Below are 14953 nucleotides of genomic sequence, written 5' to 3' on the forward strand. Positions count from 1 at the left end.
AAAAGGAATCAATCTAGCCATCAGATAGGCCTGATGGATGACCTCTTCTCCATCAATCACTGATGCCAGTAGAAAACACTAGCCATGTAGATATGGCCTTCCTTTATAATGGCATACGATACATCATTCTAGCCATCCTTCAACAAGATGCCTCAATAAGCACTACTGCTAAAAGCATATTCATCGCAGAGCTGATGGAATATCTTGAGAAGCTTTAACCATCTAATGCTGTTAAATGGTGCAGAGGGTTATTAAGTGGTGAATTGTCATAACTGCAATAGAATATGAACCATCAAAACGTTTAAGGCCCTGGCTCTTTCTTTTAGGTTATGTTACATAACAATTTACTTTAAGTACTTTATGGTTGTGGCCCTAGTAACCCTTGTTCTGTTAAACTCCTGTTCTGACTGTGATGGCACATTTCTGCCTGATTTCACAGTGTAAATCTAGCAAACTTTTTTATGTGTTTAATTTTGTAGTTACTTATTGTATATTTATTACATAATTCATTGTTTTATATTACCTTGACTTTAATATAATAATAATATAAAAGTCAACACTGCTGCAATGGTGGCTCAAATAAAGCTGATGAGGGAGTAACAGCAAATTTGTCCTTTTTCTCTCTTCTGACTGTCATAATCCTTCTCTCTCTATTTCTCATTCACTGCTATATACGCTACCGTTGAAAAAGTTTGGTATCACTAAGACATTTTTGTTCTTGAAAGAAATAGATGCTTCAGTTCACCAAGGATGCATTAAATTGATCCTTTGAAACAATTGGAAATACTGCCAAAAATATTAGCAATGTTGAATTTTTTTATTACTGTTTGAAATAGCTGGTTTATATTTTTATTTAATTTAAAATTACCAGTGATGCTCCTGGGCACCATATCCCCATAGCCACCATCGTCATGGAAGAAAGAAAATACAATTTTTGTGGATGAACAGAAAGTTTGAAGAATCCAGCATTTATTTAAATACAATTAGTCATTTGTAACATTATAAATGTCTATACTGTAATTCTTGATCAACTAAAAGCATCCTTGGTGAAGAAAATTATAATTTATGTCAAAAAAATAATAAAGTCATGGTGATTGCAAACTTTGAAACAGTAGTGTATGTTATCGCTATTGTTTACTTCCGTGTTCCAACCCCGGAAATGTGAGAAGTGTCAATTTCACAATAAAACGTGCATATCGACAACATCACTGTGCAATACACAATGCCCGAAAACCTTATGGCATTATTCCTTTTGTTTATTGTGTATTTTTGTTATAGCTGTGGAAAAGTGCAGTGTCATTATGAAATATGCACTTGTCCTCCATATTGACAACTTGAGAGATTGAAGAAGACATAATGACATTTCCAGTAAGTAATAAAGTGAGCAACCAATTTAACAATGCATTCTGTAAATTTTTTAGGGAGCTTATATTTTGTGCACTGGTACATTGAAATTGCTGACTCCCTGGGCAGCATATTTAGTACTGAATTCGGCAGTGGAATAAGACACACTACTGTATGGTTTGGGACCAGATTCTGGCCCTACTTGTGTCATGAAAGAAAACAAGTGATAAACAGGTTTAACCTTTATGTCAAGAACAAGCTGATGTCCATTTAATGATTCAACCAGCTGGTTAATCCTCAGAAAAGTTACACATGTAATTTGATTGGTTCATCAAACCCTCTTGCTTTCTTATGCACTTTTTTTACGATCCATGACTCAGCCTTCAGGGACTTTTGGCGCAGTGGCAAGGCCGTTTATAGAATATCTGATTCAATGCGAATGAATAATTGGATTAGAGGTGCAAATTTGTAGTTTGTTGACAAAGCAAAATCTGTTAAGACTCAGAGGAAGGCCTTGCATCTCTGAGAATTTATTGCATCATGTTTAATCCCCAGCTTCATCAGAATTTACCCTACAGCTCCCCCTGTAAGCATTCAGCAATGGGACAATTTTGTAACCTATTACAGAGGAGCTCCTCACATGGGGGCAGCAGATTCTCCTTGAGGGAAATCGTCAAGAAGGACAAAGATGAAGAAAGAATAAAACACTTCCCAGAAATAGGGGACTGACCTCATTAAGGTCACAACATTATAGCAACAAACACAAATAACACACAAACACATACTCAGTGCTCCGTCATTGCTGCAAGTGTGAGCCGACAGATGGTGAAGGCACATATGAGCTGTTTTGTAAAATGAAGAGAACAGGGTGACTGTGTCTAATGATTGAGCATCTCATGGAAGAAAATTAGAAATCCTATGAACTAAAAAAAAATCAGGAGAGGGCTGTGAGATTACTGCCGTCTTTATTTGGAGCTGTACAAGAGCCATTGCATATCTATTCCGACTATATATATACGCCCATTTACTGAAAGAGCAAATTCTTGAACATGAACAAAAATGTTAATATCAACAAACAAAAAAATGCAGACCATCAAATTAAGGAAATAATATGTCACTGCTGTATGTCTAACAGTGTAGAACAAGGCTCTAAGCAGTAAAAGCTGAACTACCGTATGTCACTTTTAAATCACTATTTCAAGGATTTTCAGTGATAAATCTGAGCAGTTAAGTCCACAGTGAGACCATGAAGGAAATAGTATTTTAATGAGATGTAGTCAGCTTGCGGCTGATGGAAGACAAAATAGCTTCACTAAAATCGTGAAGGTTTAACTCTTTAGACAGAGCTGTCTATAAAAATTCACCCTGTCCGTTGCTCTAGGGTTCAGTCTGAGGGCACGGAAGAACAGGTTTGACGCAGTCCAGTCTAGAGAAGCGTAGTCTGTTTGCATCAGTTAAAAGGCTCCAGCTGGTAAGGGGTATTTGTTATTCCCAGAACTCTCTCCACCATTCCCCAGTAGAGAGTGGTCTTCGATAGAACCTGGCGTCTCAATGTCTGGGGTAAGAACTAGTATAGGAGGAGGATAGTCCACCCATCCTTTGTCCTGCTCCTCCTCGGGCCCTGTGGTAGCAGCTGCTGCAGCGGCTGCTGCGCATTCCTCCTTAAAGAGCCGATCGTGTTCCTGTTTAAGCTCCTGGTAAGAGCGAGAAAACATGTGGAAGATGGAAGTAGCTGGAAAAGCCATGATAAGAATCCCACTCAGAATGCTGCTGAGCGCCACCACTTGACCAGGGATGCTCCTGGGCACCATGTCCCCATAGCCCACCGTCGTCATGGAAATGATCGCCCACCAGTAGGAGGCGGGAATGCTACTGAAGTCTTGCACCCCGGTAAGCTCACTCTCTGCCAGGTGTACCAACGGTGAGAAGAGTGTCACGGCTACACAAAGGAAAAGCAGCAGCAGACCGAACTCCCTCGTGCTTCGCCGAACTGTCAACCCCAATGTCTGCAATCCCAGAGAGTGGCGGGCCAGCCGCATCACGTACAAGATCCGAAGGGCACGTAGGATCCGCAATACCAGCCCCAGCTTGTCCAGATAGCCTTTACCTCCTGTGGGTCTCTCATACTCATCGTTGGGGTTCTCTTCGACCACGACTAGGGATACATAATAGGGTAGGATTGCCAAGGCGTCAATGATGTTCAGAGGTCCGCGGAGGAACTCCAGCTTACTGCGCGCCTGCACGAAACGTAGCAGAAACTCCAAGGAGAACCAGGCCACACATACCGTCTCGACCACGAACATGTGATGACACTTTTGGGAGCACTCACCCTATAAGTGGGGAGAGAGAAAGAGAGAATTAGGAGAGTCTAATTCAATTCACAGTGAATTAATATATCGATAGAGAATGCTTTGCATCTAACTTTAAATTCAATAGGTTTTGGTTTGGCAAATTAAAAGTTAAATTAAGCAAAATGAAAGGCAAGTCTAAGAAAGGGAGATTTTAAATTTGTAATAGAGCAAGAGGTCAGAGGGGGAGGAGAAATGAATAAGATAAGGAGAAGGCAGATAGCCACCATATCCTCCAGAATAAGTCAGTATTTACCTTAAGTATTCAAGTCACACTTGCCGATAAGTCAGATGGTATCAGTTAATTAGCCAGAGTCAGAGGTCATATTGATGCAGTGGGGGGTTAACAAAAGACCAACAGAACCTCTTTGACCTTGTAATGCCCTTATCTGGAAAACGGCAATTAAAAACTCTCTGTGTTCACAGTTTATGGTGAAGTGGCCTTGTTTTCTATCTCCTTGTGACATATATGATTTCTGATCATATATAGTTTTAGAAACTATATATACCCGATCCAGTCAGATCTGAACTTACAGGTCAGATTGGAATTCATCCATTTTGTAAACATCACACATCGTGTGCATATCATGTTATATATCATGTTGTTATCTTTCAGTGCCAGCAAGTGCCTTATTATAAAAAATGTAAAAACTGGAGGAGGAGCAATGAGAATCAGTGGAGAGATGCTGAGATAGCAGATTCAATTAAAATTTGAGGAGATGCATTAGTTCAAGCAAAACTCAAGGGAATGTATCGCAGTCGTGTCATGTAAAAAAATTAGCAACATGGCCTCAGAGAACAAGGTACGTAAGGATTAACGATTGACTGTAACACCTCAGGCATGCATTAATTTTCAATAATTCAACAGTCTGGACTAAATAATTTGACTATACATGCATATGCCTATATAGTGTTTATTTCAAGTTCTTGGGTGTAGAACTACCTCCTTACACCAAAGATTAAAGGAATATTCCAGATTTAAAACAAGTTAAACTCAATTTAAAGCATTTGTGGTGTAATGTTGTTTTCTGCAGAAAATCTTTTGACTGGCCAATCCTCTATTAAAACAAAAAGCAAAAATCACAGTTACAGAAAGGCACCTGCAATGGGAGTAAATAGGGCCAGACTATAAACGCTAAAATACACACGTTTCAAAAGTATAGCTACAAGATATACACAGTTTACATGTTAACATGATTTTAGCAGTGGTGAATTCTCAGGGCCAGCAAAGCCTTCTCTGCTGGCCTAACATGCCAAATAAATAAATATTTTTCATCCTTTCATTCTCAATCACCTTTTTGCCTATGTATTTTTAATCGCTTTCCACTCTTAATTAATCTACAAACAAATAGAGAAAAACGAAAACGAAAAGTTTATCCAGTTAGAATTTATTCCTTGATGCTTACAAGCAAAGTGTGACAACTGTCTCACAAATCACATGCCCGAAGCCCGAAGCCTGAAGAAGTGCGTGAGTTTGAGCTCCACCCCGTCAGGCCTTCAGAATTTCTTCAGAATCCCTCAACAGTGCAAATGAATGAGCAACTAAATTCAGATTGTCAGATTCATCAGATTGATTTATTTGTTCTTGGTGGGTGTGGTCTTTAGGATATGTCCCGGTCGAGGCCTTCTAGCTGGCCTTGAGTGATGCAATCACGCTTTAGTGATGTACGTAATTCAAGAGCGAAAAGCATAAAATCAAGCTGTCTGACGAGTCAGCTGTCATCACTGCTGGTATTGCCATTGAGAAAGAGATTCTTATGGATTTACAAACCTGAGATGTTCTGCATGATCGTGCGATTGATTAATTAAACAGGAAAGGAGGACTGATTTTCACTTCAAGTAAATTGGTAAGTACTTTTTGTATTGTTATAGCAACATCAGGAGTTTTCTAAGTGTAAATTAGGCTGCTTGAGCATTCAGTGTCGATCAAGTTTTGAAAAGTAGTGCTGCATTCCATTCAACTCGGAAAGTCGGATTTTACAACTTCCTACTAGGAAAAGTGCAATGGAATGCATCTTAAAGTCAGAATTACAACTTGTAGGCTCGTGCAGAAATTTTCAACTCCGATTACGCCGAGATGAAGGGGCATGATGTCACACAAACATGTCGACACTCAGTGAGATATACAAAGTAAGTGATAAACATTCACTTTATTAAGTAATATCGATAAATGAGTTCGTTTCCACATTACATGATATTAAAGCTCGTTTAACAAACGCCTGCAGAAACAGGTGTATAAAACATGGTAAATTATAATCTCTTTTGATAATTGTACACCTGAAGCACAAATGCTAGTGCTGCAGCATTGTTTATCAGTTGGGTTGCTAGGAGACATCTCTAATGAGAGTCAAACCCCTGCTAAGCTAACGGGAGCGTTGCAGTTCTGAATATCGGGGAATGGAATGCATTTATGGTCGGAGATATCAAGTAGGAATATCCCACATCCAACTTGAATGAAACACAGCATAACCGTGTACCCTGACAAAACATAATGTATTGCAAGCAAAATTTAAATCACAAATATTATTAGATAGATTTTTCCAGGTATTATAGACCTCCTTCGTAGATTCGTATGAAAAATTATGATTTTTGAATGTCTGTTTGGGAGACGTTCATTTCACAAAACAGTCATGCTGCAGTTAAAATTAGGCTTGCTTGATCATTAAGTGTCATTTCAAGTTCTGGCTTTCTTGCGTGGATGTGTTTTTAAAATGTCAATTGGTATTATTAGTTAGCTGCGACATAATGTATGATGCCCAAAGGCATAGGGTGTTTTATTCATTGTGAAACTGTGTTTTCTTAATGGCATGAATCACACTGAAGGCCTAGAGTTTAAATGCACGGCCCGCCACTGGATTTTAGTGTGATAAAATAGCTAACTAACCTTTTTTGCATAATGTTATATCCAATAATACAACTTTGTTGTTATGGCAACTAAACCCTGTAATACCGGTATTGGATATAACTTTACACAGGATAGGTTAGTAGGCGATTTTATCACACTAAAATCATGTTAACAAGGTTTAAGGGGCAGTGGTAGCTCAGCGGTTAAGGTGCTGGGTTACTGATCAAAAGGTCAGGGGTTCAGGCCCCAGCACCGCCAAGATACCACTGTTGGGCCCTTGAGCAAGGCCCTTGACTCTATCTGCTCCAGGGGTGCTGTATCATGGCTGACCCTGCACTCTGACCCCAGCCTAGCTGGGATATGTGAAAAAGAAGAATTTCACTGTATATGTGCAAATGTGTGATAAATAAAGAAAATTATAATTATTTACATCTTGTGGTTATACTTTTGAAACTAAGCATATTTTAGCAAATTAATTTGCCCCATTCACTTCCATTGTAATTGCCTTACTGTAACTGCTTATTGTTTAGAGTAATAAACAAGGGTGAGTTAAAATGATTTTTTTGTGGTAATCAACATTATGCCACTAATGCTGTTGATTGAGCTTAACTTGTATTGAACACAGAACCCAGGTTCAGAAAGAATGTTACAAAGTGAATATGGTACTGTAATGGAGTCAAAAAACCTGGAACTACTAGAAGCTGCAAGTTACAGAAAATGAATAAACACTTCTCTCAAAACATCTCTCAACCAAACATAATTAAGAATTCAACAATGCTGTGCTACTGTATAAACTGGTTCCTTACACCTTTCACCTGTGAAAAGTCTTGTTATTTCTCAGTCTTTCATTGTAGCAACAGACTCACAGTTAGAGCTGCCATAATATTAAACTGCAGCAGCTCTATATTGATTCATTTGTGTAAATTCAGTAATCTGAAATGTTCAGCACGCACACAGTCTAGACGATTTGTCCTCTTTTGCCCAGTACTTCCATATTCCTTTTTCTATACCTCTCTTTCTCGTACTGTCACTCTCCCCACTTTGAAATCATTCTAATTCTCTTCATATTCACTTTTACACCCTCCTCTCATCCTATTTTTCCATCTCTTGCTGGTCCTTGTCTCCCTACCGTGAGGTTGAAGTGATTGTGAACAGAGCTGCTGATATTATGCATGTTAAAGAAGGCTAACACTTTGCAACTCGTCAGGCTGATTGTCAGTTTTTCAGTGCTAATGCACTTAGGGTGACCTTATCTGTGTGCTGCCACTAGAAATGTCAATGACATCCCTCTCACTATGCCCAAAACCAATCAACCACAACCTCAGCATCTATACTGCCTGTATACATTTAGAAATCTCTTGCAGAGCTGATGAGCAGATTACCATGAAGACGTCTGCCCTGGAATGCTTTTGAGATCATCATAAATAGCAGACATGATAATAAGACCTTACATGTGGGACTTTCTGGGTGAATAATGGAGTATAATGACAAATTAAATCAATAGTATGGTTGAAATAGGTTTGGCTCAACCCAAAGAGAAATGTACCATCTCATTGTTGCCAGCATGCACCACAGCATTTGTTTGCATTGAATAGAGTATACAAACTGACAGTCATCTTTCCGATATGAGCCTCTGATTGAATGTTAGGGAGTCTGGCTGGCTCTAGAGGGAGGGTCTGATAATGCATAAATGGATATATTGAAAACGAAATGCGGTCAGAGTAATCGGATCTGCAAGCTGCATAGTGAATGAGATATGGGGACCCTTAAGTGGAGATTGCAGGAGGAGATGAAGGTTTGGACAGAGAGTTTAATAATTGAAGAAGCACTAAAGCTTAGGAGCATTTCTTGCTTACACACATACATACCTACACATACATACACACAATTGTTCATCTGACAAATACACTTCTAGAGGGTCTAATAAACAATGCTGAAAACATTAATACCAGCACTTGTTACAGTACACTTCCTCTTTCATATCTTTCATGATATATATGTATAAACCCCTGGGGCCAGCTGTTTCTGAAGAATCTCATTTGAACTTGGACCTCCAAACATTTTCACATATTATATTTTCAAGGAAACGCATCAGATATTTATCAAAAAGACATTATTCATAAGAAACGAAACTGCAGCAAGCATCTAGCCCTAAACGCATAAGCACTGAACATATACTGCTGCATGGCAGGCCTGGGAACAAGAACAAGAACCTTAAACAAGATTTCTCTCAACATTTAATATTCAAGACTCAAATTAAGTTATAGAAAACACTTGCAACTCAACTTATATACTTTCAAGTGTTATGAAAACGTTTTGCACACCAGCTCTTTAGGGCCTTGGGGAAAGTTTTCTATTACTCAGGGCAACTGCATCACTGAATATTAAATAGCATTTAAATAACATTAAGTATATACTGGAGACCGGGGCTGGTTGTCACACTTTTACATTAAATACTGTATTTCTCACGGTAGGTACACACTCACTGAGCACTTTATTAGGAATACCTGTACACCTACTTTTTTATGCGATTATCTAATCAGCCAATTGTGTGGCAGCAGTGCAATGCATAAAATCATGCAGATACGGGTCATGACCTTCAGTTAATGTTCACATCAACCTACAGAATGGGGAAAAATGTGATCTCAGTGATTTCGACCATGGTATGATTGCTGGTGCCAGACGGGCTGGCTTGAGTATTTCTGTAACTGCTGATCTCCTGGGATTTTCACACACAACAATCTCTAGAGTTTACTCAGAATGGTGCCAAAAACTTCCAGTGAGCAGCAGTTCCCTATCTGTCACTCACTCGACGTTGTGTCGATGTAGTGACACTAGGGGTCAATCTTGGGAGCCCCAAACACCTCTGCTTTTTTGAAAAAAAGGCCAATGGGAATTGGCGAGTGGAATTTGCATGCCACTCCCCCGGACATACGGGTATAAAAGGAGCTGGTATGCAACCACTCATTCAGATTTTCTCTTCGGAGCCGAGTGGTTGTATTCAGTGCACTGAATTAAATTCCCTCCAAAGACGCACCTCAAAACTGCTGGATTTACGGCGCATTAACGCGGCTTCTCCCCCTCTGCACCCGTGGAGTGCAGAGAATGCCCCTGGGCGCTTCGTCAGAGTGAAAATAAAAGAGTATATTCTAAAAGAGTATATTTTCATTCACAAAAAGAGCGGCACACACGGAACGTCTTTTTAAAGATGACTTTCCGTTTGTGTGTTATTCCTGGTTGCGGTCCTTATCTCTCCGCTTCTGACGGCCACAATCACTGTCTTACATGTCTGGGCACTGCCCATGCGGAGACATCGTTCTTGAATAAGTCATGTCCTCATTGCAAGAACATGACTATGGCAACGTTGTGGTCGCGCTCCCCGCACCGGTCCTTCTACCTACGGGTTTGAGGCCGCATTGGTTAGCACTGGGGGCGATTTGGGGATATCAATGGGACCACCTCCGCCGGGTATCCCCCCACGGACCTCCCATTCCCCAGCATGCTCGCTTGCCCCGGTCGGGCTCTCGGATGAGACCGCCAGCTCATCTCAGGGCGAGTTCGACCTCTCGTTCGGAGCTTGGGAAGACGATGAGCTATCGAGCGCAGCATCGGAGAGCGGGCTCATTCAGTCTGACGCAGAGGCTTCGGCTGGGCTTCCTCCTTCGGGAATGGTCGCCCAGTCTCAGGCCGATGCGGAAATGATGGACATGCTTTCCCGGGCGGCTGCGAGCGTTGGGCTAGATTGGAATCCCCCACCCTCCACTGAACCCTCGTGGCTTGACGATTGGTTCCTAGGCTCAGGGCGCCGCCCACGGCCACGTCCCGCCCCGGTCCCTTTCTTTCCAGAAGTGCATGAGGAGCTGAGAAGATCGTGGGAGGCACCTTTTACTGCCCGGTCCCGGTCTTTCAGCTCCCCCACTCTCACTAGCCTCGATGGTGCAGCGGCCAGGGGGTATTCGGTGATCCCCCAGGTGGATAAGGCGCTTGTGGTGCACTTGTGTCCGCAGAGCGCTGCACCTGGCGTGGGTGCCCGAAGCTCCCGTCCAGGGCCTGTAGGTTTACGTCGTCCCTGACGACTGTGGCCTGCGGTGCCGTTGGACAAGCCACCTCCGCCCTGCATGCCATGGCTCTCCTGCAAGTACACCAAGCCAAGGCGCTAAAAGAACTGCACGAGGGTAGTTCTGACACGGGATTGATGCAGGAATTGCGCTCTGCGACCGACCTCGCTCTCCGGGTGACAAAGGTCACGGCGTGGTCTCTCGGGCAGGCGATGTCCACCCTGGTGGTCCAGGAGCGCCACCTTTGGCTCAACTTGATCGAGATGGGAGAGGTTCCTTGACGCCCCCATTTCCCAAATTGGCCTGTTTGGCAACACCATCAAGGACTTTGCCCAGCAGTTCTCGGCGGTGAAGAAGCAGACGGAGACAACATATCCTGCCTCGGCGCGGCTTAAGACCCCACACCCTGTCTGCTCGTCACCAAGGGCGTCCTCCTGTAGCAACATCACTGGCTCCGCCGCAGCCCGCCCCCGTGGCCCGGCTCCGCCATGGAGCCCTCCGCAGGAAGCAGACACCACCCGTCTCGCGGCCGACCGCTAAGAACCCGAGGAAGGCTTCAAAGCACCCTCGAGACGGGCGACCCAGGGGCGAGGAGACCCGCTTCTCTGGAGCTGGTCGACAGACCACTCCATCCCCCGGTGGAGGACCGGGAGGAGAATCTTTTGTCGCCGCATGCCCAGGAGGCTGCGGCACCCAAAAGCTTGACAAAAGAATGGTTTCCTTGTCTCCTGGGTCACATGTCCAGTGCGCACGGCCGTCATCATGACCACCGTCCACCGTCCCATTTTGGCAGGTATGGCGCTCCAGCGGCGGACCCCCCCGCCCCTGTGTGCCCAGCTGTGGAACAAACACGCCCACAGGGGATCGGTTCCGGTGGACTACGGGGACGAGATTCCTCCCCTCCTCGGCCAATCTTATGGTGGGTGGCAGGAGCCAGGTAAGTGCTTCGATGTCCCTGGACTCAGCACGGCCACGGGGCTCGAGTCCCCTCGACGTGGCACCTCGAACTCTGCCCCGCCGCGAGGCCACACCCGCAGGTATGTCCGACATGATCATTCCCTTGATCATTCCCTCCCCCTCGCCCCAAGTTTGGGCATGTGGCTCACGCTCCAACCAGTCACGATGGCTGACCCGGACCGTCTGACTCGGCTACGTGATTCAGTTTGCCAGGTGCCCGCCCAGGTTCAGCGGCGTCCGCTTCACCTCAGTGAAGGGCAAGAACGCCGCTACCTTGCGTCCAGAGATCATGACCCTTCTGCGCAAGGGCGTGATAGAGCCTGTCCCTGCAGCCGAGATGAAGAAAGGGCTCTATAGCCCTTTACTTCATCATACTGAAGAAATGCGGTGGGTTGTGACCAATCCTGGACCTGTGAGTACCGAACCGGGCTTTGCACAGACTCCCGTTCAAGATGCTGACGCAAAAACGCATTCTAGCGAGCGTCCGGCATCGAGATTGGTTCACGGTGGTAGACCTGAAGGACGCGTACTTCCACGTCTCGGTCTTACCTCGACACAGACCCTTCCTGCGGTTTGCCTTCGAAGGCCAGGCATACCAGTACAAGGTCCTCCCCTTTGGCCTGTACTTGTCCCCTCGCATCTTCACGAAGGTCGCAGAGGCAGCCCTTGCCCCGCTAAGGGTGTCCGCATCCCCAACTATCTCGACGACTGGCTAATCCTAGCTCACTCTCGAGAGTTGCTGTGCGCACACAGGGACCTCGTGCTCCGGCACCTCAGCCGACTTGGGCTTCGGGTCAACTAGGAAAAGAGCAAGCTCTCCCCGGTTCAGAGCATCTCTTTTCTCGGTTTGGAGTTGGACTCAGTCTCGATGACGGCACGCCTCATGAATGAATGCACACAGTCAGTGCTGAACTGTCTGAAGGCGTTCAGATGGAGGACAGCGGTTCCACTGAAACTTTTTCAGAGGCTCCTGGGTCATATGGCATCCTCAGCGGCAGCCACACCGCTCGGGTTGATGCATATGTGACCGCTTCAGCACTGGCTTTAGACTCAAGTCCCGAGATGGGCATGGCGCCGCGGGAAACATCGTGTGGCCATCACGCCGATCTGTCACCACCTCTTCAGTCCTTGGACCGACCTTGCATTTCTACGGGCAGGGGTTCCCCTAGAGCATATCTCCAGGCATGTCGAGGTTACAACAGACACCTCCAAGACAGGCTGGGGAGCCGTATGCAACGGGCACACAGCCGCCAGCTCCTGGACTGGCCCACGGCTGCGTTGGCACATCAACTGCCTAGAGTTGTTGGTAGTACTGATCACCCTGCGGAGGTTCCGCCGTTGATCCAGGGCAAGCACGTGCTGGTCCGGATGGACAACACAGCTACGGTAGCGTACATCAACTGTCAAGGCGGTCTACGCACCCATGGCATGTCACAACTCACCCGCCATCTCCTCCTCTCCAGTCAGCAGCACCTCAAGTTGCTACAAGCCACTCACATCCCGGGAGACCTCAACACCACAGTGGACGTGCTGTCACGTCAAGTTACCCTCAGGGGAGAGTGGAGACTCCACCCTCAGGTGGTCCAGCTGATTTGGTCGATTCGGTCGAGCACAGGTAGACCTGTTTGCTTCCTGGGAATCCTCCCACTACCCGCTTTGGTACGCCCTGACCGAGGCACCCCTCGGTATAGATGCGCTGGCACACAGCTGGCCCCCTGGACTATGCAAATACACATTTCCCCCAGTGAGTCTACTTGCACAGACCCTATGCAAGGTCAGGGAGGACAAGGAGCAGATCATCCTAGTAGCAACCTACTGGCCGACCCAGATGTGGTTCTCGGATCTTACGCTCCTCACGACACCCCCCCCCCCCGGCAAATTCCCCTGAGGAAGGACCTTCTTTCTCAGGGTCAGGGCACCATCTGGCACCCGCAACCAGACCTCTGGAATCTCCATGTCTGGCCCTTGGACAGGACGTGGAAGACCTAAGTGGCCTACCACCCGCAGTGGTAGACATGATCACTCAGGCTAGGGCTCCCTCTATGAGGCGCCTGTATGCCTTGAAGTGATGTCTGTTCGCTAAGTGGTGTTCTTCCCGACGTGAAGACCCCCAGAGATGCACAGTCGAATCGGTGCTTTCTTTCCTGCAGGAGAGGCCGGAGGGGTGGCTGTCCCCCTCCACCTTGAAGGTGTATGTAGCCGCTATTTCGTCTCATCACGATGCAGTAGATGGTAAGTACTTGGGGAAGCATGACTTGATCATCAGGTTCCTGAGAGGTGCTAGGAGCTTGAATCTCTCCAGACCGCGCCTCGTCCCCTCGTGGGACCTCTCTGTAGTCCTTCGGGGTCTATGGGGAGCTCCCTTTAAGCCCTTGGAGTCAGCTGAGCTTAAGGCACTCTCTTTGAAGACTGCCCTCCTGACTGCGCTCACTTCCATCAAGAGGGTAGGGCAACTGCAGGCGTTCTCTGTCAGCGAATCGTGCCTGGAGTTCGGTCCGGGTTACTCTCATGTGATCCTGAGACCCCGACCGGGCTATGTGCCCAAGGTTCCCACGACCCCTTTTAGGGATCAGGTGGTGAACCTGCAAGCGCTGCCCCAGGAGGAGGCAGACCCAGCCTTGGTGTTACTGTGTCCGGTGCGAGCTTTACGCATCTATTTGGAACACGCAGAGCTTTAGAAGCTCCGAGCAGCTCTTTGTCTGCTTTGGTGGACAGCGGAAAGGAAGCGCTGTCTCCAAACAGAGGATCGCCCACTGGGTCATTGACACCATCATGATGGCATATCAGGCTCAGGACATGCCACACCCTGCGGGGTTATGAGCCCACTCTACCAGGAGTGTGGTGGCCTCCTGGGCCCTGTCCAGTGGCGCCTCTTTGGGAGACATCTGCAGAGCAGCAGGCTGGGCAGCACCCAACACCTTTGTGAGGTTCTACAATCTCCGGGTTGAGCCGGTCTCGTCCCGTGTATTGGCAGGCACGAGCAGATAAGTTCCGGGACAGCCGGCCTGGTGTACCGATTGCGCATAGCGCCTTTCCCCTCCCTTGAGACGAAGACGTGCGCTCTTGACTCCCAGTCGTGTTCACAGACTGTGATCCCTGGATGACTTTCCTCCTTAGCCCTCTGGCAGTTGGCAGTGCTCCACATGTGCTGGTTCCCCAAAGGCGACCCCATGTGATATCTTCCGCAAGATCGTTTCCCTGTCGGTAAACTCCGTCTTCCTTGGGCAGAGGCCCCTCTGCCCCCGGTCCCCATGCTTTGTAGAAACTCCTCCCCCTTCGGGTAGGACCTACCATGGGACCTCTCCACATGACATACTTCCGACAAGACTTGGTAAGACTATGTGACGTATTCCACTCAAAATACACCCCCCCCCTTTTTGGGTTGGGTGTGGTCTCCACGG

At 46.1% G+C, this 14953-nt stretch overlaps 1 protein-coding gene across 1 annotated transcript in view; it reads right to left on the reverse strand.

Annotated features, from left to right (window-relative positions):
* Positions 1-2307: 2307 nt before the first annotated feature.
* The window catches only part of LOC127455905 (potassium voltage-gated channel subfamily G member 4-like), a 52396-nt gene continuing 39750 nt past the window's right edge, over positions 2308-14953 (reverse strand). The window contains exon 3 of the mRNA XM_051724082.1: positions 2308-3674. Coding sequence (XP_051580042.1) covers positions 2799-3674 — 876 coding nt within the window. The 3' untranslated portion in view covers positions 2308-2798. The remainder of the gene's footprint in view (positions 3675-14953) is intronic.

Source organism: Myxocyprinus asiaticus, chromosome 18, assembly GCF_019703515.2.
Source record: "Myxocyprinus asiaticus isolate MX2 ecotype Aquarium Trade chromosome 18, UBuf_Myxa_2, whole genome shotgun sequence".
Classification (NCBI taxonomy): Eukaryota; Metazoa; Chordata; class Actinopteri; order Cypriniformes; family Catostomidae; genus Myxocyprinus; species Myxocyprinus asiaticus.